We start from the raw sequence: 26,659 nt of genomic DNA, 5'->3' as shown, positions 1-26,659 counted from the left end.
TCTAAAGAGTGCTTAACTACTTATCCGTCAAGACCAAGTCATTTATTAATGATTTATTTCATGAAACCTTATATTGTAACACCTCTAACCTATATCAGTCGCTGGAACAGGGTTACAGAGCATTTTCAGAGTTTACAGAACAAATACAGTTAATTCATATCATTTACTATTCATATTCAAAATCAATCATATTGTCCCTTAAATGGTCCTTCGAGGTCTAAAATATGCATTTAAAACAAGTCGGGACTAAACAGTAAACTCAGAGAATTTTTCGCAAAATCTCAAAAAATTTTCAATGTGTAAGGGACACACACCCATGTGGCCAAGCCGTGTGTCTTACACGGTCGAGAGACACGCCCGTGTCTCAGGCCATGTTGACATTCAAAATAGGGACACACAACCGTGTCCCAGCCCGTGTCTAAATTAGGGTGGTTACTTACTTAGGTCACACGGCCAAGCCACATGCCGGTGTCTCTGCCCGTGTAAAAATACTTAATCAATCTGTTTTGCAATTTTAAAGATGTAGGGGACACATGCTCGAACAACACGCCCGTGCACATTGTTGTGTGTCACACACGGTTGAGACACGCCCGTGTCTCTACCCGTGTGGACAAAATACGACCATTTTCAAGCCTTATTTCTCACCCAATTGGTCTTCCACCTACATTAACATTTGAATACATTCACAAGCCAATTTTTAATATACTTATAAGATTTCCATCATTCAACCATTTCAAGAACATATCAAACACATTAAGGCCATATATATACACATCAAAACATACTAAATTACAAGCCATATCAAATGGCTAATTTCAACCAAACACATACTTACCATCCATAACCACTTTAGCCTATACATGCCATTATAACCAAAATGTATTTATTATATATACTGAAATAAGCTGATGGATAGTGTGATGGTATCTCCGCCAAGCCTCCAACCCAACGAGCTTCTGAATTACTATAAAACAGAAGGAATAGAATAGAGTAAGCATTTCATGCTTAGTAAGTTCGTATAACAGAAATTAACTTACCATTTAATTGCATTTAAGGTAAATATACATAATATATTCAAAGTAAGTTGGCCAATAGCCCATACACATATCCTCATAAAAATGTTAATCATTTATTTCACTTGAATATCAATAAACAAGTATGAACTTATCATTAATCAAGTTTCCTTATTCATGTACCTTCCTTATCATGTATTCAAACTTCATATACAAGTCATGTTCATGTGGTCAAATATATGTCCATAATCTTTTATCACAAACTCATATTGTCATTTATCATAACTTTACCTGTTGAACCATTTATAATATCGATGGATACATGATTAGTACACACAAAGTGTACATACTATATTCTGCCAATTCATATTCAGGAATGCTCATTGAGCATTTAAACGGGAAGCTCTTCCAAGTGAAATAACAGAAAGCTCGTGTAAGCTTGTAACGGAAAGCTTATCTGGGCTTAATAACAGGAAGCTTATAAGAGCTTAAATCAGAAAGCTTATGGGAGCTTAACGGGTAGCTCTGAAGAGCTATTATCAGGAAGCTCATGAAAGAGATTTTAATTGGGAAGCTCTGAATAGCCATATATTGAGACGCTCATAAGAGCTGTGGTGTGTTCGCAACACATGTAGGATCACTACAGATCAGAATGCTTATAGGAGCATATAAACGAGAAGCTTGGAAGAAACATGTATCGAAAAGCTCAAGAGATCTTATATTGAGATACTCATATGAGTTATAACGGGATGCTCTTGCGAGCTATGGTGTGTTCACAACATATACAGAACCACAACCACTTCAGGAAACCTGTATCCATCTAATTTCATTTGCTCAAATTGGATTTATTTCCTGTCAGACATTGTCGGATATGTGATTTATTTTCATACTTAAAAATTATACAAATTACAAACATATAAATCAAGCATATCACATAAATATACAATTTAGTTACACGAACTTACCTCGACAATGTTCGTGTTTGTAGGGTACTAATCCAATACTTTTTGTTTTCCTCGATCTAATTCCGTACTAGGTCTATCTGAATCTATATGAGTAAATTTAACTTAATTTAATAAAATTCACATTCAATTCCATCCAATTCACATCTTAGACAAAATTATCATTTCGCCCCTATACTTTTAATTAATTCTGATTTCGTCCTTAGGCACGAAAAATGAAATTCATGCAGTTTAATCCTTATTATAAGTCTATCTGATTTTTGCATATCATAATAGCAGCCCATGTATTTCACAAAAATTAAAATTTTCCATAAATGTCACATCTTTACAATTTAGTCCCTAAATCACAATTTCATCAAAATTCACTTTACAAAAGTTGTTTACCTATCAACAACCTTTCATTTTCTACCATAAATTTCATAATTCATACATATTCATCCATGTAAAAACCCTAGTACTTTGATAACTTTACAAATTAATTCTCAAGATAGCTAAATTAAGCTATTACGATCTCGAAAACATAAAAATTACTAAAAACGAGACAAGAATGCTTATCCAATTAAGCCAAATAAGCTTGCTTGTACTCTTTTCTCTTAGCTAGGGTTTCCATGTTTTATTTGGGAAATATGATGATATTTTAATTATTTTATCATTTATCATCTTTTATTATTTCACTTTCCAATTTCATCATTTTCTTTAATTAATTTTCCATTAATGACTAATCATACTTATCTACTAACTCCTCTTAATGGTCCAATTGTCATATAAGGACCTAAAATTTTGAATGCCATAGCTATTTGATCCTTTTAGTTACTAGAACTCAACTTTTACATTTTATGCAATTTAGTCCTTTTTATTGGATTAGACATAAATCAGTAAAATTTCTTTACGAAATTTGCATATGACATATATATCATAATGCAGAGCATGAAATAATATTAAAATAAATTTTCTTGTAGACTCAGATTTGTGGTCCCGAAATGACAGTTCCGATTTCACTGAAAACGAGCTATTACATATATATTTTGGGGTGTTATAAAATACTTATTGATTAGCCTCCTATTAGATACTACTAGTTACTTTCGCTACTGACTTGCTATTTAATTTGCTTCAATTTTGTTGCTCAACCTCACACTATTTGCCATCTAAATGTGCTGGCTATTGTTTGGGTGTTGATAAGCTTCAATTTCTTCATATTTTAGCCTACTGTGTGTTTGCCGACCAGCCATTAATTATAGTCATCAATTATCTTGTGGTCGTTGTTCTAATCTCAAAACTTTGCAACATCGATTCCTTCATTTCTTTTTCAACTATTGTTTGCTTTAACCATTACCTTTAAATGCCATCAAAATTGGTTTAGTTGCTGCACTTGTTTAACAATATTGTGAATCGCTACTAGATATAATGATATTGTGGATGTTTTTATTATCATGTATGGACGGATTTGGGTTTTGATAAACCGTAATTTATACATATTTTTATCCCATGCTTAACACATTTATTAATGATTTCTCCTTAGATTTGGTGAATTTGATGCTCCTAATTCTTTAATTTCATGTTTTATACTTAGGTGAGCATAGGAGAGTAAAAAGAGCGAGAAACAGGCTGAAAATGGAGAAAATGGACCCACATGGGAAATCAACACGGCCTGGGATTCCTCACATGGGCGTGTCCCATGGGCGTGTCCCTTTGGCAGGATCGAAGCACGACTTACACGGGTAGACTACATGCCCATGCCTATTCAACAACCTTGACCACGGGCTGGAGTAATCGTACACGGGTGTGTCACACATGCGTGTCCCTGCTGAGCCCAAGTATAACCCTATTCAGAAAAGGCCAATTTTGGGGGCTTTTAGGCATTCTAAAGCCTATTTAAACACCTGAAGAGGCATTTAAGAAGGGGGACGCAGAGTAGGAGGCAAGGAATTGCTCAAGGAAGCCGATTGGTCCATCTCAAAAGCTGGATTCATCATCAAGATTGAAGATCTCCCTTCAATTTCCATTTAGGGGTTTTGGGTTTTCTTTATGTTTTGTATTCATTATTCTTCTGAGATGTTTTCTTCTATAATTATGAACTAAACCCCCTAAATACCTAAGGGGAATGAAACCTAAGACGGATCTTGTTATTATTATCTGAATTGTATGATTAATATTTGACTTGTTCTTAATTATGTGTTCTTAATTCTTGTTTTAATATTCCAGGATATTGATTCAAGTTAATACTCTTATTCAGAGGAGGAATAGACCCTGTCTAAGAGTAAATTTTTCATAATTAAGCGGAGTTGATTGCACGCCTAGAGGGTGATAAGATTTTGCCAGATTAGGGTGAAACCTAATAAGGGGATCCATAGATCGAGTTAAAACAACACTAGGCGTTAATTAGAAAGAGATTTCAATTAATCAACCTAGGGCTAGACGTTATTAGTCTCGAGAGAGATAACAATATAACTTAGGGATTTTTGTGGATCAAGTCAAATTAATAAATCGTCTGATTCAGAGTCAAATAACAAGTGAAGTCTAGGTGGATTTTTCCTTGGGTATTGTCTTAATCAATCGAGTTTTCCCAAAAGCTTTTTCCCAATCTTCTCTCTGTGCACTCTTAGTTTAGTAATTAGTTTAGATAAACAAACCCCTTAATTTTTAGGCTAGATAATAAAAAGAAAGTAATTACTAGTACTCTTGGTTCCTTTGGGTTCGACAATTCGGTCTTGCTAAAGCTATACTACTGTTCGATAGGTACACTTGCCTTCATCGTGATAATAGTTAGTTTCAAGAACGATTAATTATAAATATTTAAAACATGTCGCGAATATCACGTATCAGGTTTTATACTTTTGGTATTTTATAATTTTATGGTTTGATTAGTTAGTTTTGATTAAAGTTTGATTTATTGGAAAATTGTTTTGATTAATCATATAGTTAAAATTTGATAGAATTAATTAACCAGATTAACTTGGGTTGTTTCTAAGTTAAGTGTAACTAGATTTCATGTAGCTTAGTTTTAAATTAGTCTCTCTCTCTTTTTTTCTTTTTTTAATGTGACAATTTAGATTAGTTGGTACAATTTTATCAATGCTAATTGTGGTGGATAAAGATAATTAAGTTGAATTTGTTGCGACTTATGATAACTTGATTTGAGTTAAAATTAGATTAATTAATTGTTCGAGGATGAGGTAAATGTGGTGGAATTATTAGATTAATTTTCTTATATTAAATTTAATTTTAATTTATTGAAGTCGATACATGTAGATATAGTGTATGATAAATAATGTTTGAGTAATGGTGAAATTGAAATTAGGCCTAAATTAGATATACAATTAGATTATTTTGACTTAGATTAATTAAAATTAGTTTAAAAATTAAAATTAGACTAATCTCCATAGAATTGATAACTTAGTATTGTTTTAATGAATTTGTATTTTTTTATTGAAGCGAAAGAATTAGGCAACCTGTTGAAAGCGAAGCTTGTTGTGGATTGATTGTTTCTAAGCAACAAACACTTAGAATTACATTTTGTGATCCTGACATTTAAAATTATCTAATTTGCATGATTAGGTTCGTTCGATTTTGGGTTGGGGGAAATTACGAATTAGCAATTAGACTGCGAACTTGCGTAATTCAGGTGTGGGACTTAGTTAAATGTGAATTGTGTATGTGAGTACTTCTTGTTTAATTTGGTCGAATGATGATATGTCTTTGAGAGTTGTCTGATCAATGTTTTTGTTTGGTGTTTAGCCGAATTGTGTGTGTACTTTTCAAGGGGGAAACCAAGTGTACATATATTTCCTTTTGTTGCATGTCGAATGTGATATGTGAATTGTGTGTGTACCTTTTTGTAATTAGCCTTAAATTGACATTTTATAATTTAAATTGGATATCAGATATATATAACAAAATAATCAGACATGTATATCGATGTTCTACTCAGAGTAAACTATCAAAATATCAAATCATATAATCTAGGGTTTGGTTAGCCCTTACCAACCCTAAGGTAGGCCAACAGTCGATCAGAACGACCCGTACGACCCTAGGGAAAATTTCAAAAATATGGGCCCACACGCCCGGATTGGCTTTGCCCATGTGGTTCATATGGCCTGGCCCAACACCCATACATTTGTGGGGGCATGCCAGTATGGGCTCACAATATAGCCTAGCCCATGTAGCCCACACGGCCACACTCACACCATCACATGGTCGTTTCTTGCGTATGACAACACCTTCGTCAGACACATGGCTGTGTCTCACAGACGGCCACCCATACGGCCAGGAACACGGCCATATGGCATCGACATAATGGTTTTTCAGCTTTCGCCAAAGCTTGATTTTCTATGTTTTGGGTACATACTTAGTATAGTTTTGATGCGAAATCACTCCCGAGCCAATGAACACCTAAAATCGACACAAAAAACTTCAAAAATCAGTCTAAACTCATAGATAAATCGAACTAAAAAAAAACCTAAAATAGTGAAAACTCGAGTGTTCAACGCTTACCCAATATCCCGAACGATTCCAACTACGATTCCGCGAGAGGAGAGTCCCGTTCTTCATGACTTGCTGTTGCCAAAAAAAAAATTCACTGCCAACCGAAAAACAACATCGTTCTAAATGTATTTAAAGGAAAAACTCTCTAACTCGGGCAAAGCATTCCATCACCACTTACCAAACTCACAAAGAGACTAAAAAGCTGAAACACCAAGATTAAATAATTAAATTAACAGAAATCAGATAGTAAGGAAAAAGAATTGTCAATTGCCAGAAAAATGCAGAGAAAGGAAAACCAAAGTCAATTTTTTTTAAGGAGAGAAAGAGAGCCGAAGTTTTTTTGAAAATAAAATAAAATAAAATAAAAAGATTTAAAACCACACAAAATTCCACTAAATCCACCACTAACCAACTGATAACTACCCATTTAAACAGACTTTCGATTCCATCCAAACTCTTTCAGTCAAATCGAAGCAAAAATTATCACCCTCGATCACGTAGGGATTCGAACACAAGACCTCTAGCAAGCTAACTTCTTACCACTCGAACCAACAGGATCATTCTGATATAAATTCACGAACAGATTTATATAAGCCCATTCGACAAGGGTAAGGCTTAGATCTAAAATAACAAAATTTGGCATAGGTGAAACTTGAACCCAAGACCTCACACACACACCCAGAACACTTAATTACTGAAGCAGATACCTAATTGTGTCAGAATTTACAGAAACATGAATAAATAAATCAGTGCGTTACAACTCTACCCCTAAAAGAAATTTCGACATCAAAATTTACCTGATCCAAACAAATGAGGATACTGCTGACGTATAGAGTCCTCAAGTTCCCACGTGGCTCCTTTAGTGCTAATGATTCTGCCACAAAACCTTAACCAATGGGATGGACTTCCTTCTCAGAACCTTAATATCATGGTCCAAAATCTAAACTGGTTTCTTTTCAAAAGTCAAATCTAGTCTAACCTCAATCTCTTTGACAGAGGCAACATAAGATGGATCAGATCGATACCGCCTCAACATCGAGATGTGGAACACATCATAGATATAGTCTAACACTAAAGGTAGCTTCAATTGATAAGCAATTGATCCTACACGCTTCAGAATCTGATACGGCCCAATAAACCTAAGGCTTAACTTGCCCTTACGACCGAACCTCAGAACTTTCTTCCGCTGAGAAACCTTGAGAAAAATGAAGTCACCCACAAAGTACTCGATATCTCTCTTTTTTAGATTTTCATAAGACTTCTGTTTATCAGAAGCCACCTTCAAACGATCTCGAATCAATCTAAACTTATCTTCGGTCTCAGAAACCAACTTAGGACCCAAAATCCGTCACTTACCCAACTTAGTCCAACATAATAGAGTACGACACTTACGACCATACAAAGCTTCATAAGGTGTCATTTCATAAGGTTTCATTAGGATGATAGACTGGAAACTGTTATTGTAGGCAAACTCAGTTAATGGCAGAAAATCCTCCCAACTACCTTGAAATTCTATCACACAACTCCGAAGCATATCCTCCAGTATTTGAATCACCCTCTCAAATCGACCATCGGTCTGAGGATGGAATGTAGTACTGAAGTCCAATCTCAAACCCAGAGCCTCATGTAATTTCTTCCAAAATCAAGAAGTGAAACAAGGATCCCTATCAGAAATTATCGAAACTGGAACCCCATGTAGTCTAACAATCTCAAAAATGTAAAGCTTCGCTAACTTTTGTAGAAAGTAGTCCGTCTGAACTGGAACAAAATGAGCAGACTTGGTCAATCGATCCACGATGACCCAAACAAAATCCTTCTTAGTGGGTGTCAAGGGAAACCCACTAACGAAGTCCATCATCACTCGTTCCAATTTCCATAAAGGAATCTTAACAGGTTGTAGCAAACCCGAAGGCAAATGGTGCTCAGCCTTAACCTGCTGGTACGTCAGACAACGAGCAACAAAATATATAACCTTATGTTTCAAATCTAGCCACCAATACCACTCACGACGATCGCGATACATTTTGTTACCACCGAGATGCATAGCATAAGGGCTACTATGCGCCTCCCTCAAAATCGACTGCCTTAGATCAGAATCATTTGGTACAGAAACCCGACCTCAAAAATATAGAACCCCATCTTTATTCAACCCAAAATCATATGTACTTCCACTCTCAACTTGCCAAGATTGCAAAACCAAATACTCATCCCCTAACAACTTTTCTCGAATCTGTGCAATCCAAGTCGGCTTAACTTGCAATTCGGCTAATAGAATCCCATCATCAAACAGACTAAGACGAGCGAGCATCACCCTCAAATCAGCCATCGCTCTACGACTGAGAGCATCAGCTACCACATTGGCCTTACTAGCATAATACACTATCGTGCAATCATAATCTTTGAGCAATTCAATCCATCGACACTGTCTAAGATTCAACTCTTTCTGAGTAAGGAGGTGCTTGAGGCTCTTGTGATCAGTGTAGATGATACACCTCTCACCATACAGATAATGCCTCCAGATCTTTAACGCAAAAACCACAATAGCTAGCTCGGGATCATGCGTCAAAAAATTCCTTTCGTGTGTCTTAAGCTGACGAGATGCATAAGCTACAACCTTACCATCTTGCATCAGTACACAACCCAAACCAACGTGTGATGCATCACTATAGACCACAAACTCTTTACCAGATTCAGGCTGTATCAGAACAGAAGCCTGAGTCAGAATAGACTTGAGATTCTCGAAGCTCGATTGTTGCACATTAGTCCAGGCAAAAGGAACGCCCTTACGCAGAAGCTTACTCAAAGGAGTTGTAATTAGAGAGAACCCCTCAAAAAAATATCGATAATATCCCGTAAGACCCAAAAAACTACAGATCTTGGATACATTCTTACACTGTTTCCAATCAAACACTGCCTTAACCTTTCTAGGATCAACTCAGATCCCTTCAGCAGAAACCACGTACCCTAGAAAGTTACCTCTCGTAACTAGAACTCACATTTGCTCAACTTAGAATAGAGCTACTTCTCCCCGAGTATCTGAAGCACTACTCTAAGATGCTCCTCATCCTCATCCTCAGTCTTAGAGTAAACAAGAATATTATCGATAAAGACCATGATGAACTGATTTAGATACGACTAAAACACTCGATTCATCAAATCCATGAATGCAGTCAGAGTATTCGTCAAACCAAAGGGCATAACTAGGAACTCGTAGTGCCCATAATAAGTCCTAAATGCAGTCTTATAAACATCACCTTCCTTAACTCTAAGGTTATGATAACCAGATCGGAGATCTATTTTTGAAAACATTGAATCCCTTCGGAACTGATGAAACAGGTCATCAATCCTCGGAAGTGGATAATTATTCTTCACAGTCAATTTATTCAACTACCGGTAGTCGATACACATCCTCATAGTGCTATCCTTTTTTTTTACAAATAGAGCCGGTACCCCCCATGGAGACACATTAGGATGGATGAAACCATGATCCAAGAGCTCTTGAAGTTAAGCCTTAAGCTCTGTAAGCTCATTCTTTGCCATACAATATAGAGCAATGGACACTGGAGCTGTTCCGAGTAGAAGCTCAATACTGAATTCAACTTTTCGATTCGGAGGTAAACTTGGTAACTCCTCAGGAAAGACATTCAAAAATTCCCTCACTGTTCTAATATCCCCTACACTGACGTAGGCCAAATACGCCTCACACCCTTTCCAAACTAATTTTTTAGCCACAAGAGCGGAGATACCATTGGACAGATAATATCGACGCTCACCAATCACAACCACATTCTTATCATCCTTAGTCCTCAGAACAACTTTCTTAGTCGCACAATCTAAGCTAACTCGATGCTTAACCAACCAGTCCATACCCAAAATTAAATTGAACTCCCTAAACGGTAGCTCCATCAGCCTTACAGGAAACACAGTCTCTTGTACTTCCAATGAAACATTCCTATAAAGTTTATTCAGTCGAACAGACTGTCTCGACGGACTTAGTATGGTAATCTCACTAGTAGTACACTTTACAGAAATCCTTAAGTTTTCAGAAACAGTACTAGCTATATCGGAATGTGTAAAACCTACGTCTATTATAGTAGTATATAGAACATAAAAAATAAAGAACGTACTCGTAATAACATCAGGAGCATCTCTATCCTCTCGACGTCGAGCAGCATAAATCAATGCAGACCGTCTCACCTCAGTCTTATTAGTACCTCTACCCGGTGCTCTTTCTCCTCGGCCTATACCATTACCACCCCTAGTCGGTCCACGGCCTCTAGGTGGCTACTGAACTGCCCTTTAAGGCTGTACAGAACTCGGTTTCGAAGCTTGTATCTAATCAGCATGCTGTGGACACTCTTTTGAATCCGATGCTTTAAAGACCCACACCTCAGACAAGCCCCTATCCTCCTCCAACACTTGCCCGGATGGTGCCTACCATAATCACCACATGGCTGAACCCTAGTAGGAGCAATAGGAACCCCCACTCTGACAGGCCCATCAAGTCTGGACCATTTCTTAGGCTTCTAAATAGAACTAGAGGGCTCCGGATTCCTCTTCTTCTTGCATCTCTCACGATCTCTATTCTGGCGCTCCACGCGCTTAACCTCCTCGACGATCTTCGTCTTATCCACCAGAACTGCGAACTCTTACTCCCTCTGTGGAGCAATCAATACTCTCAGATTATCCCTTAAGCCATCCTCAAAGCGAACACATTTCTCATACTCAGACGCCACCATGGCTTGAGCGTAGTGGCTCAACCTTAGAAACTAGGCCTCATACTCAACCACAAATCTATCACCTTGCATGAGATTCATGAACTCATGCCTATAAGCATCAACATAGCTCGCGCCCACATACTTTCCTTGGAAAGCAATCTTAAAATAATCCCAACTTAGACGATCAGGCTGAGTACCCTCCTCAACCGAAAACCACCACTGATACGCCTAATCACGAAGCAAAGAAACTACACCCTTTAGTTTCTGCTCAGAAGTACGGTTTATATCGTTCATAATCCTCACGGTGGCCTCTAACCAATACTCAGCCACAGTAGGGGCGACTCTAGTGACACCCCTAAATAGCTCAGCTCTATTGGACCGAAGTCGTTCAGTTACCGACCCATGGCCCTCAGATCCAGAATGGGGTCCAGCGACCCTCTCCAACACCCTCAACATGGCTTAAGACAGTGTGTCGTCCCCAGTCGAGCTGTTTTGAGACCCAGTCTCTATAGCAGGCGAGATCAGTGTCTTAGTCATGTCTAAATTTGGCATACACCCAAAGAGAAAGACTCAATTCAAGCCTCTCTACGGACCCTACTGCGCCTGCGCCCATGAATACCACGACAGCAAGTTCCATGGGCACTCATTGTAAATTCAAATTTTATCTACATTATAAAATTTTATGTTTCACTTCCAGTATTTATTAGTAGATATTTTATACACAAATTATCAGAAGTTTAGAATTATTCCAGAGGTTTTAGTCTCTAACTAACTCATTATAGTTTCAAAAGGTGCTAACTACAGTGTTTTCAAAATATTCTATTTAAATTTAGAAATACTTATGGGATCGACGCCGGAGACTCAGTGTACCACATACTTACTTAGAATAATCCAAGTTATTTAAAACCAGTTCTTTTTGAAACACTATTTTGGAACCCAAAAATTCACAGCCTGAGTTTTGCAACCTTGCTCTGATACTACTAAATGTAACACTCCAAATCCGGCCTAGATATTATGACAGGATCTGGATATGCCACGAAGAAGGGTTTTGAAAACGGAGTCATTTCGATAAATCATTCAAGTTTATGACTCATCTTTGTTTATATCTATTATTGAAAAAATTATTTAATTAATTTATTTTCCAAAAAGTAATTTACAGTGGAAGTCATAGAAAATGTTATATTTGAAAATTCCAATCGTATTTTTGGAAAACTTTGGTTTAAGTAAAAATTGTGTTTTTAGATAGCCGTCGCAAATAAAGTGTTAAAACGAAAACCCAAATCCCAAAATTAAGCCAAACAATTCGGAGAGTCCAATTATTACAAAACTCCCAGAAGTAATCCTTAAATTAAAAATGAAAACCATAATCTTAAACAGTTTACAAACTCATGGACACCGTGAGGCTCAGTCACACCGATCCGCCTAAGTCCGTGGATTACCTGAATAGAACAGACAAATAGATGTGAGTTTTCTAAACTCAGTGTGTAACCCAACGGAAATAGACATGCCATTTATATAATAATCACATATACAGTTAGATTCAAATTCGGACTTAAGTCCTTTTTAGATACATATAACAAAATCAGATATGCAGGACATATAAACAAAATCTTATCCCATCCTCTACACACCAACTCCGACCATCCCATCACACCATGTGGGGTTAAAAACACTCACTCAACCCTACACACCATATCATGTCATTACAGCACATCAGATAATATACAGCCAAGCTATTAGAATATAGGTGAAGGTCGTCATACAGAACACTTCCTTCATACATACAATTCACACCCTGATCATAAATGGAGAATATAGATACTGAAATATCATGTTTAATATGCTTTCATGCAGATATTAGATATATATAACAGAATAATTGGACATATGTATCGGTGTCCTACTCAGAGCAAACTATCAGAATATCAAATCATACAATTTAGGGTTTGGTTAACCCTTACCAACCTTACAGTAGGCCTACAGTCGATTGAAACGACCTGTGCAACCCTAGGGAAAATTTCAAAAATATGGGCTCACACGCCCATGGGGCATGCCCGTGTGAGCCCACACGTCTAGTATAGCCTAGTCTGTGTGGCCTACACGGCCACACTCATACCATCACACGGTTGCACTTTCGTCAGGCACACAACCATGTCTCACGCACGGCCACCCATACGGTCAGGCACACGGCCGTGTGGCGTTGACAGAATTATTTTTTGACTTTCACCACGCTTTGGTTACACATCTGGAACCGTTTTGATGTGAAATCACTCCCGATCCAACCAACACCTAAAATCAACATAGTAAAACTTCCAAAATCAGTTTAAACTCATAGATAAACTGAACTAATGAAACCAAAAACGGTGAAAACTTGAGTGTTCAACGCTTACCCAATATCCTGAACGACTCTAACTATGATTCCTCGAGAGGAGAGTCCCGTTCTTTACTATTCGCTACTGCCAAAAATAAAATTTCACTACCAAATAAAAAAACATTATTCTAAATAGATTTAAAGGAAAAACTCTCTAACCCGGGCAAAGCATTCTATCACCACTTACCAAACACACAAGGAGACCAAAAAGTCAAAATATCGAGATTAAATAATTAAATTGACAGAAATTAGAGAGCAAGGAAAAAGAATTTCCAATTTCCAGAAAAATGCAAAGAAAGGAAAACCAACGTCAGAATTTTTTAGGGAGAGAGAGAGCCGAATTTTTTTTAAAACAAAATAAAAATAAAATAATGGTTTAATTACCATTTATTAAACATATTAATGGTGCCCATAATTGTCCACTACTTAAATTAATGGTTTAATTACCATTTAAAGCCACTCATGATTAAATTTCATAGCAATTTAACACCTTTTTATAATAGAACTTATGTTTTACAGTTTACGCGATTTAGTCATTTTTATCAAATTAAGCATGCAAACGATAAAATTTCTTCACGAAATTTTTCTACGATGCTACTATCATGTTGTAAACCTTAAAATAATAATATAATAAATTTTTTGACATTGAATTTTTGGTCTCAAAACTACTATTCCGATTTTACTAAAAATGGGTTGTTACATAGACTATAGCCATGTGGAAATTACAAAATTAACTCACAGGAGGGACACGACTGTGTGGCAGGTCGTGTGGAAGGTTCTTAGGTGTGTAAGATTCAAAATAGTCTAGGGTTTGCAAGGCACATAGTCGTGTAGGGGGTTGTGTGGTCCACCCGTGTAGGTGACTACATGATTTGCCAAAAATCGTAAAAGATTGAGTAATTGAATTGAAAGATTATCACCAGATAGACATACTATGAAAATTTGGAATCTAAACTTCAAGAACGAGATGTTTTTACCGATTCTTAGCAAGAAAATAGATGTTATTGATGACAATTACAAAATCGATAGAAAGAACAATTGAATGAAGGATTATTTGATTTGGGAAAACAAAATAATTATCAACAATTAGGATGAAAATATGGTGTAAAGAAAAAGCAAAAAAATAAAAATAAAAAGGAGAATAAATAGAAAGATAGAGAGCAAATTCTATTAGGATTTGAATAGGGGAAATATGAAAATATAATTAGGAAAAGAAGAGAAAAAGATGGTGAAATTCTAATTCTATTGGAATTTTGAGGAAGAGCAAGATATGAACTCTAATTAGGAAAGAATTGGATCAATTTTTAGGCTTTGTAAACGCTCGGAGCATCACTTGAGATTTACCTGAAGTGGCCTGAATTTTAAAAGAAAATGGAAGGGAAGAGAGTAATTCGAACCTAGGAACACAAGGGAGGAAGCTTAGCTTATAGTCATTGGGATATTACCCATTTCTTGTCTAGTTTTTAATCCCAACAATATATATTTTATGTTTGTCGAAATCCCTCAACAGTATTTATTTTAGTTTAGATTTTATCCTAGGTTGTTGAAAATAAAATGAAGAGAAATGGGAGAAATGAAGTTCAAATCTAGGACTTTTAAGAAAGATCCTAGACATCTAACCATTCAGCCTTATATATTTTCTTGGTTAATTATTTTAGTTAGCCCTTTATTTTTCAAGGTGTGACAATTCTCCTTCCTTAAACTTGAAATTTTCCTATTGATACATTAAATGCTTAATCGAAAATTCTGTTATTCCTCTTTTCAAAACAACTGCCACGCTTTCACTGCGCAACTATAATTCCTATGCAGTTCCATACAATACTTCTCTTTAAACGTCCTATGGCCTTACCACGATAATATCGGTAGTGATTCTCTGTATTCTGCCATCTAACTTATCAGACATATTATGAACAACTTATGGATGGGTGGGTCCTATGTCTATTAAGGTAAAATACCTATGATGGCATCATATGGATCTCTATTGTCACAACCTCTAGCAACATAAACATGGGTGGCCTATCTAGCCTCAGTTTAGTTCGCATCAGTTGCTACGGTATTTGTGACCCTATTTTGACCTTGACCTATTGGAAGTAACTAACTTGATTTTTGGTTTTGTCTTGATTTTGTGTTGGAGGTTGCATTTTCTCAACCCAATGAGGGCAATCTTTAAACCTATGCTCCATCAACCTACATTTTAGACAAGCACCCAATTTCTTCTAACACTTGCCCTAATGGTGCTTTTCGTAGTACAAACAAGGGGAAATCCAACCCTTAGAGTTAGTTATAGTAAACCTCTTGTTATGGTCTACCTTCTTTGGTTCATTTCGAGGGACAAGAATTCGACCCATTAGAACTGGAGTCTTTTTTAGCAGGGACCTTACTTATCTCCCATTTTTCTTATTCCACCTATTTGATGCCTTCAACGATTTTGGTTTTCTCCACTAGGGTCTCAAACACTCATTCATGGTGTAAAGCAACCTATATTTTGATATTGTAATGCAGCCCATTTTCAAACCTCACACACTTATCCTACTCTGTGGCAACCATTTCTTAGGCATAACAGCTAAACCTAAAAAATTCAACCTCGTATTCTGACACAATCTTATCTACTACTTTAATTTGATAAACTAAAGTCTGCCACCAATGATAAGTGTGTGAGGTCATATGTTCAGCCTAGATACCCCTTACAATAGATTGCCACCAATGATAGGCCTTTTCTCTTAACAAGGATATAGTGTCATTCAATTATTGTTCTAGAGTACAATTTAGATCCTTTATAATCCTCTTCTTTAACTCCAACTAGTATTCGGCCACACTAGGCGTTATTCTAGCAACATCTTTAAATATTTTCACCTTATTCAAATGGAACCTCTTCGTAACAAACCCACGACTCATTGATCTAGTTTGGGCTCCAACAGCCCTTTGCAAAACCTTAAGCATCACTTACTTCACTACATTGTCTCCATTCTCATAGCGTCTGCCACTAGTGGTAGTAGAATTTTCTACATACTCCTCCTAAGGGATTGGGTTTTCTACCTAAATAGTGGATGCTCTATAGGTGCAGCCCTACACGGCCTACCCTTACCATGTCTGCCTCGAGTGTTCATAGTGTACTTTCAAAAATCTAGGATCTAAAGTGTATCTACAGTTTTGAAATAAAAAGTTCAATTATTAGCTATTTCTTGAATATTTATAGTCTAACGATCACGGTTTATGGTTTATCTAAAATTTCGAGAGTTAGAGTAACTAAAGTAGGACCGACATCGGAGTCTCGAATTTTAGTAGGATTTGAAAATGGGAAATATGAAAATCTAATTAGGAAGAGAAGAGAAAAAGATGATGGAATTTTAATTCTATTGGAGTTTGAGGAAGGGCAATATATGAATTCTAATTGGGAAAGAATTGAATCATTTCTTAGGATTTGTAAACCTTAGGGGCATCACTTGCAATTTCTCCAAAGCTAACTGAATTTCGAAAGAAAATGGAAGGGAAGTGCGTGATTTGAACCTAGGAACATAATGAAGGAAGGTTAACTCTTAACTATTAGGCTATTGTCCATTTCTTGTTTAGTTTTTAATCTCAACCGTATATATATTGTGTTGGTTGAAATCTTAAAATTAAAAGAGAATAAGGGACTTGAACAAAAAAACTCCAAAAAGGGTTCTAGCATGCTAACCATTAGGCCTAAGCTTATTTCTTGTTCAATGTTTACCCTTAACAATATTTATTTTAGTGTAGTTTTTATCCTAGGTTGCTGAAAATAAAATGAAAAGAAATGGGAGAAATGAGTTCAAACTTAGGACTTTTAAGAAAGATCCTAGACATCTAATTATTCAGCCTTATGTATTTCTTGGTTAATTATTTTAGCTAACCCTCTATTTTCCGAGGCATGACAAATTCTTGTAGAACATTCAAGTCGCACTATAAAAGGGGACCATCTCCAAGCTATTCAACACATTTTACAAGTTCAAGAAGTCCAAAAATTCTCTACAAAAATCTTTGAAGAAACTGAAGAACTTGAAGAAAATTTGTCAAATACCAAATTAGTTTTGAAGAAAAGTTGTCTTCCGGTCTAGTTTAATGAGATCTATAAAAGAGGAAGTTAAAAGTCATCTTTAGATCCGATTCAACAAAAGAAAAGAGCTCTAAACTCATTTTCAAAATCAAGTCTTGATGACCTTTGAAGCGGGCATTATTGATTTAAGATCAAGTCTAGTCGACCCTTGAGTCCAAATCAAATCAAATTCTTAAGCAAGTATCCTTCCAAACTTATTTCAAGAGCAAGTCATCGTAACACTTGAAGCAAACCGCATCCTTCTAAAATCAAATCTAGATGACCCTTTCTTTTTAAAATATATTTAATGGTTTGGCGAAGGATTGGACTACTCGAGTTACTAACTTGGAAGAAAAAATAGTTTAGATATCACTTTTGACAAAAAAAAAATTAGATGCCAAAAAAAAAATTGCGTATAATTCAAGCGCCAATTTGTTAGTTAATATTAATTTCTTTACCAATTCAAAGAAAAAGAAAAGGTTAATTATCCATTTATCTTTAATTGTTGCTATTTATAACCATTTATACCAAACAAACCTCACTTAAAAGCCTCAAAATCATAGGGGTAAATTATAAAAATTGTGACTCAATTATTAGCGTGTTACTATTTTGGTTACTAATGTTTAAATTTTTTATTTTAGTCACTAATTTTATTGAATTTTGATATTTTGATCACTCTCCTATTAAATTGCTAGCACTAGCTTTTTTATTGACATAATAACAAATTTAATCATTTAACGTTTATAGATTCTATCAACTTAGTCCTAACTCTAAAAATTTAAAAATTTAGCCATCAACTTTATACATTTTGTCAATTTAATTTTACTTCTTAAAATAAAAAATATTTAAAAATTCATTTTTGATAAAATGCATAAGATTTTATGAAAATATATGCAAAATTATAAATAAGTTAATACTCAATTTTCTTTTTTTTTCGACATGGAATTTATTTATTAAAGTAATACTTTTATAAATAAAATATATTCTTAAACCCCCACCCCTCAAACAAGACTTAAATCAGAGTAAGTTTGGATAGGTAGTGCGTTTAGCTGCGGTTAGTATAAAAACAATAATGACAGTGAGATTAAATATTATAGCGTGAGAAAAAAAAGTAAGCTAAACGTATCACACCGTACCCCACCGCCCATCCAAACTCTCCCTCAAACTTTTCATTTTTTTATTTAATAATTAATAAAATTTATTATATGTCTAGCTTTGCTCCTTAGTCCTCATTAAATTTGCAAATCATTGGGCCCACCAAGACCTCATCCCCACCTATATATTCCTAATTATGTCCGCCCTCAAGGAAACCTCAAACATGACAAACCCGCTCTAAGCAACAATCTAAAGACATCGATTCTCACCCTTTTTGGCATTAGGTTGTAGTTTTTGACCCAACCTGAACATGATGGTTGTTAATGTTAAAAAAAATGAAAAAATTGAATCTACATAAGTCTTATTCATGATTTTTCCCTTAAATTGTTTTATTTATAAGATTATTGTTTTATTTATAAAATATTATTTTAATAATTAAATTTCATGTTAAAATGATAATAATGTACATACATTTATTTATAAATAATTTTATAATTTTGTATGTATATATTTTTAAAGTCTTATGTATTTTATTGAAAAATAAACTTTTAAATAATTTTTGTATCTTTTAATTTTTTTAAATTTTTAATAATCAAGACTAAATTGATAGAATGTGTAAAGTTGAGCACCAAGTTTATTGAATTTTTAAGATTTAGGACTAAGCTGATGAAATCTATATTCTAGGACTAAATTTGTTATATTGCTGATAAAAAAAGCCATTGCTAGTAATTTAACAGATGAGTGATCAAAATATTAAATTTCGATAACGTTAGTGACTAAAATAAAGAATAAAAATAAATCTAAGTAGCGGTGAGCGTTCGATCGAATCGGATGAAAAATTTTCAAATTAATCAAATTCTCGAATCAATTCAAGTGAAATGGAATTTGAATCAAATATATTTGTTCCAGTTAAATTTAAAGAGATGACTTTGGATCCTTGTAACCACTGTTACCCACCGTAATCAAATTTACTATTATCTTTTATCTCCTTATAATTTATTTATTAATATTTTATATACGAGTTAGCTTCTTTGCTTGCTTAGTTGCTTCAATTATATTCTGATTTTTGCTACTATGTATTTTGAAATTAAAAATATTAAATATAAAAAAGTGATTTTTAATAAAAATTATCTTAAAGATAAAATGTGAAATTGATACCAACATACAATTTTAACACAAATATTTTATGGCATCATCAATAAATCAATTTTAACAAAAATTTATAAATATTTAATATGATTAAACAATTCAATAATATAAATAGTACAAAATGTGAAATTTAATTTAATAATATAAATAGTAGATAAAAATAAAATTATTACTATTTAGATTTAGAGATTTTTTGGATGATTTTTTATTTGGGGTAAATGGTGTAAAGAAAAAATTTAGGGGAAAAATAAAAAGTTTTGAGGATTGGAGGAGTAAATTTTTAGGGGGAAAGTAAATGGGGAGAAAATATTCAAAAAAAAAATTAGGGGAAAAATGGGTTTGATGTAGATGGGATGGGTGGGGATTAAAAGAATTGGAGAAAAGTAAAAATGTTTGAGGGTTTGGGGTAAAAAAGTAAAATATTATAGTTTGGTATTTAATTTATTCGAGTTATTTGAATTCGAAAATTAAACTCGATTCAAATTCGAAATTTAAAAAAAATTGAGTTGACTCGAATAACTTAATTCATTTGACTCGAAATTCAAAATATTTTTCGATTTTTTGAGTCAAATCAAATTTTACTCACCCTTAAATCTAAGCGACTAAAGCTGAAATACACTAATAATTAAGTAACTATTTTTACAATTATCCCAAATCACAGCCCACCATTTTGAATTAAAATATTAGAGAAAAACTTTCGTTGACTTGCGGAATTAAGCACAAGGCCAAATAATTAAATCTCCAATAAGATGTCCACTTTTAATTAAATTGATTTAATTAATGTTCCTATTCAAATATCTAAAGTCAAAATTCAACATTTCCTTATGAATTATGTCGAGTAATTATTATTTTGTGACAGAAGTATTGACCATCCGGTAGTTAGTCGGATCTTTAAGTAATGGTCAGTGTTATTCTCGAAAGGTTTTATCTTTTGCTTTCATCAAAAATCACATGCTGTGAGCAATTTGATTGACAGAGGGAGAACATTTTGAAGAATTGGGCCATACCTGGACGCTAGTGGGCGAGACACTCATGTACCCTTAGTGGGTGGCCTTGTGTCCACGTACAACTTGATTTCTCAAGGTGCTGTCTTTATATTAACCAAATCACTCATGGTACATTGATTCATGATAATAAAATTTAAATTCAACTCGAAAGTAATATCAATCATTATTGGGGCCTAATTGACTACTCAAGAAACAATACTTTGAAAACTTCTTTAAAAGGAATACCAAATTCAACAAAATCTATAATTGTTTGCAAGGCCAGATAAATAAAGTTATATAAAGGTCCATGACAAAAATAACAGTTACATGATTTAGAGAAATTAACACAATAGTTCAACGTGAATGGAACTAGTTCTCTCCTTATGCCTTCTATCTCTACTGGCCTCCACTACTGGTGCTTCAAATGTAGGTCTCTTCCTCATTTTTGTATAAAACAAACAAGCTCATGTACATGTAAAGTATTTTTTACATTCTATGATGCATCCATTATTCGTTTTTATAAGAAAATCCGTATCTGATTCATTTTCATATACAAGTATATATAGATATACATGAAATATTTATGTCGGATACAATATTCCTATCTTATGTTAACACTTGAGTTCGACAAATATAAATAGTGAAATACTTATGTTAGAGGTAACAATGATGATGTTCAGGATTGGCTAAACCATGGTGGAAATCTGCAAAACAGGAGATTTGCAGACAAGGAAACCATGATAAGCCCTGAAACAGCTTCAAGACTACGATTGAAGTGGAAATTTAATGCAGGTCAAGATATTTCTGCAACACCCTCAATATTTGATGGAACCGTTTATTTCCCAAGCTGGGATGGATACATTTATGCTGTCAAAGAATCTAATGGAGGTCTTGTTTGGAAGAAAAAATTGCAACAGCTCACTGGCCTTAATTCAACAAGGGCTGTATCCAATATAGATCCGAATATAACAGTGTCAAGAACAACTCCGGTGATTGCACATGATTTGCTCATCTTTGGAATGAGTGGACCAGCTTATGTTGTTGCAGTTAAACGATCCAATGGGGAACTTGTCTGGTTAACCCAGCTCGATAAACACCCCAAAGCTATTATCACCATGTCAGGAACTTATTACAATGGGTCAGTCTTTTTCTGCTATATATCATCTTCTTATGCTCCTCAACTAACTGAAGGTTTCAACTTGATTCATTTTTAGTTTTTTTATTTTTTTGGGAAATTATTTTTTCATTAAAATTTCAGGGTCTGGTCAGGATTATACTCATTAAAATACTCAACTTTTTATTTTATAACTATTTTATATATTTTAATTAAAATATCTTAATTTTATTGGATTTTATAATATGATTTTGCTTTTAATCTTGTAAAATTTCTAAGCGTAGAAAAATCATTTTTCTCGAGGTCAGATTGCGCTTTAAAAGTATTTAATAAAATCAAGTTGGAAGCTTATTCAAGCATACATACATAAAAATCAAGTTGAAGTCGAGACAAACCAAAAAAACCCTTGCGCTGCCCTATGACTGCAATCACTAGTTGAAAGCTATGGTAGATGTCAGATACATAGGTTTGGTTTTTGAAAGAAAATAGTTAGGCAACTAAAATAGTAAAATTTATAGCAATTTAATAGAAACAAAATTAACCATTTGTCGTTTGAGCACTGTATAACTAGATTCTGTCATGTAATAGGCAATATGGCAGACTGATTGGTTTCAATTCAAATGACTCAGGCATTTCTATGTTGGCACATCTTCAAGCGAGGTGACTGTCAGCATTGAACAATGTTGTATCTTCCGAGGAAGCTTTGTCAAACTAAATGCCCGAACTGGAAAAATCTTGTGGCGAACCTATATGTTGCCTGACAATTTCGGCCAGCGTGGGGAGTACGCTGGAGCATCTATTTGGGGAAGTAGCCCGTCAATCGATATCCGCCGGAACCATGTATATATTGGCACAGGGAACCTCTACTCTGCACCTAAAAATGTAAGAGACTGTCAGGAAAGACAAAACAATCGAACAGATAGGCCTTCTACTGATGAATGTGTGGAGCCTGAAAACCACTCAGTTTCGATTCTAGCTCTTGATTTGGACACCGGAAAGATCAAGTGGTTCAATCAGTTAGGGGGCTATGACGTTTGGTTTTTTGCATGCAACAATGTGCCCAACCCAAAGTGTCCTCCTGGTCCCAACCTCGATGCTGATTTTGGAGCAGCCCCAATGATGTTAACAACATATGTCAATGGAGTTAAGAGAGATCTTGTAGCTGCTGTTCAGAAAAGTGGAATTGCTTGGGCTTTGGACCGTGACAATGGCAACCTTATATGGTCCACTGTAAGATATCTTCAATTTTCATATTATGAAAACAATTAATTGATTATCTTTACATTGTAAAAACCGAATTTCGAGACGTCTCTCTCAAGATACCAAGATCGGAAGTATTGTTCCTCGAAGTATCAATCGGTTTAGTTAGATGAAAAAGCCTTGAAGGGGTATAGTATAGGTAGGGGGAGACGTCTTGAAACTTTTTTCTTACATAACAACATGCTTAACTGGTAATTTGGAATGTAGGAAGCTGGACCTGGTGGCCTCGCAGGAGGAGGAACATGGGGAGCTGCCACTGATGAAAAGAGGGTCTACACCAACATTGCAAACTCTGATCTCAAGAATTTCACCTTGCAGCCATCCTCAAAGGTCACCACTGCTGGCGGATGGGTGGCTATGGATTCTAAAAATGGCCGCATCCTTTGGTCAACAGCCGACCCTAATAATGGTACAGCCAGTGGTCCTGTGACCGTGGCTAACGGAGTCCTAATTGGTGGCTCGACATTTAGACAAGGACCAATATATGCCATGAATGCCAAAAGTGGAGAAATCTTGTGGTCTTATGAAACAGGGGCCACCATATATGGTGGCGCGTCAGTTAGCAATGGATGCATCTACATAGGCCATGGATACAAGGTTACTCTTGGACTCTTCAATCCAGAATACACTGCTGGGAACTCACTCTTTGCCTTTTGCGTTGCTTGATCCACCTCGGCAAGATAAATTGCAATAATATAAGGCATTTAATCTTCAATAAAGCTACTATTTCCTTATATATTTTTTTTAAATTTTCCGGTGAAATAATGGACATCTCTCTACTCCGTTCTCTTGATAAAATAATTAGAACGAGGATTCAATTTCATGGTAATTACCTTGTTAATTAATTCAAGTTCTACTCACAACAAGTATCCAACAAACTCGTATAAGTATTGCAATGACTCAAATATTTGTAATTTTTTATAATATCCGAATATTAATTTGCAAAATTAATTTTCAAATTCACTATCATTTGCATATGAATATTCAAATCGATTAACATTATTTGATAGATATTCAAAAGGTTAAAATATGTTAGTGTTGGAATCTAATGCCTTTAAGTGTAATTCATTTGACATTTTTCTTTTATTTTTGATTATATTAATTTAATAAAATTTAATCATTTATATTAATATATTTTTCAGTATTATGTTCTCAATAGTTTTTGCATGCAAAATAGAATAGAGGCAAATATTGACTCACTGGTTACTTAATTTAATATTTAACTAATATTAAGTTACATTATGTGGTTGGATCATAATGCGAGAAGGCAACTTATATTGGCAAGTAATCTAAAAAGTTCATAGTTTTGATGAATCAAAATTGAACAAATCAATTAAAGGACTAATATATCATTTATCAAGTCCAATAGGGGAGACATCTTCTCTTGGTTGGCAGAGTGGTTGATACCAGAAGATAGAGACATAGATGTGATTGTCTAAATTGACAATACATCATATAAGACCCAAGTTGAATTAATATTGGATTCGTTTATAAATTAATTTACTTGTAATGTTCATAGTGTGACTTACCTTAAACCTGAGTAAATGACTAATTAAGCATCATGACTCATGTGCTTTGACATACTGAAAGTCTAAGTTCAAAACAATAATAGAGCTGAAAATTAATATGTTGGGTATAAGTTGAACTCAAGAGTTCCTTTATAGGTAATTTAAAGAATGTTCCAAGCATCCTAAACTAAGACACACCTAAAAGTCTTTTTGAATTCATTTGAATCTATTCCATTGAAGATGACATACAATGCTTTTGAATTAAAGTTAATTTTCGGCCTTGTTTTTTCAGCATTCCAATCAGTTTTTGATTTTTGGAGTTTGTGTGCCATTTACTTTAGCAGGGGCTATCATCTAATCAACATAACTTTTCAAGCTTTTTAATCTATCAATTTAATAGTTCTCATTCAAACTTTTCAACCGATATAATTGGATCCATCTAAGAGTGGTAATCGTATAATCAAACTGTCTTCTTTCATAGGCTCTATTGTTAATTACCAACTTGAAAAATACACCAATTACATTAGGTGGTTAGTTCTTATACCAATTATAAGTATGTACGGTTGTAAGTTGTGATACTGAGCTATGTTAACCTATATGAGAACATGCCATGGTACAATAATACGAAGAAAAGAATAAACACGAGAAACAAAAACACAATCAAATTGGTATTGTGGTTCAATGCACCACCTACCACTACAGTTTTTGTTCAAAAAAGAAATTCACTATTAAACTCACAATACAAATAATGATTTAAGCTTAATGTACTCTTATCTCTTGAATAATTATAGCACACAATAAGACATAAAACATACACAACATAATTCCTTATAGCAGACATAAAAAGTCTCTCAAATCTCTCCATTCCCACAAAATACAGCACCCATTATATAGATTTTAGAGCAGCGTAGGATAAGTTGTTTATCTAATCTATTTTAGTTAGAATGTTTTATCCACCGTCAAGCTTCATTTTTTAAGTAAATATATATTTGATCTTAGACTCTTCTAAGTAATTTTAAAGTGTTTCAAGTGATGTTGGACTGTTTAAAATATATCGCATCAAATAAATAAATATCCAACACATTTATCATGTTTTTGTTGCTTATAAACATGAGAATAACTACAAAGAAAAAAACACTGGTAACAAATACTACTGATATATATACAAATAATTTGTGCTTTATCATGTGAGCACAACTCATATTAGAAATTACTATGTGCTAACAAGTTCAACAAACCAAACCAATTGAAATCAACGTTACTATTTTTAAAACTACTAATCGTTTTAACATTTTTTTGGATTTGGTTCTACTAATAGAATTAGAGGTGCTCCTGTCGGGAAGGGCCTAATTAAAATTTTAGATCCGTTTACTAGGTTTGATTCGACCTGAAAAATGAGCTTAAAATTTATCTAAGTCCGATTCATATAAAAATATTAAAATCCGGGCCCATCCCGGCCTTGCCAAGATTATTTTTTTACATTATTATTTTTATATAAAATTTCTTTTAAAAATATAAAACATTAAAAATACTAAAAACATTAAAATAAATATTTCTTAACAAATTGAAAATAAATTTTAAAAAATATACGTATACTTAAATAACACTAAGATAGGTGCAACTTAACAAGCAAATGCCTCTAAAATAATAATAAAATTATCAATAAAACAAGAGTTATACAATAACAACGAAATAATATCAACATAATAGTAAAATGGTAGCAAAATAAGGAAAGAACAATAAAAAAAATAGCAAAAAAAATAGCAAAAAGAAAACTAAACTTTTTTTTTACATATTCGGGCTGGGCTTGGACCGAAAAAGCCTTACTCGAGGCCCGATTCGTTTTCTAAACGGGTCTTATTTTTTTCTCAAATATATTTTTTAGACATATATTTCTACTCAAACTCTCTCACTTTTTGAACGGCCCAGCTCAACCTATGAATATGT

At 34.4% G+C, this 26,659-nt stretch overlaps 1 protein-coding gene across 1 annotated transcript; it reads left to right on the top strand.

Moving 5' to 3' along the window:
- The first annotated feature begins 21,105 nt into the window (after window positions 1–21,105).
- Window positions 21,106–23,969, top strand: LOC108458799 (uncharacterized). The gene is made up of 4 exons (XM_017758196.2): window positions 21,106–21,256; window positions 21,511–21,968; window positions 22,574–23,174; window positions 23,412–23,969. Exons 1-4 carry the CDS (start codon window positions 21,194–21,196, stop codon window positions 23,868–23,870), a joined length of 1,581 nt encoding a protein of 526 aa, XP_017613685.1. The 5' UTR covers window positions 21,106–21,193; the 3' UTR covers window positions 23,871–23,969.
- Window positions 23,970–26,659: the final 2,690 nt, after the last annotated feature.

Source organism: Gossypium arboreum, chromosome 4, assembly GCF_025698485.1.
Source record: "Gossypium arboreum isolate Shixiya-1 chromosome 4, ASM2569848v2, whole genome shotgun sequence".
NCBI classification, from domain to species: Eukaryota; Viridiplantae; Streptophyta; class Magnoliopsida; order Malvales; family Malvaceae; genus Gossypium; species Gossypium arboreum.
Note: the sequence above shows the minus strand (reverse complement) of the source record. Positions and strands in the feature narration are given on the sequence as shown.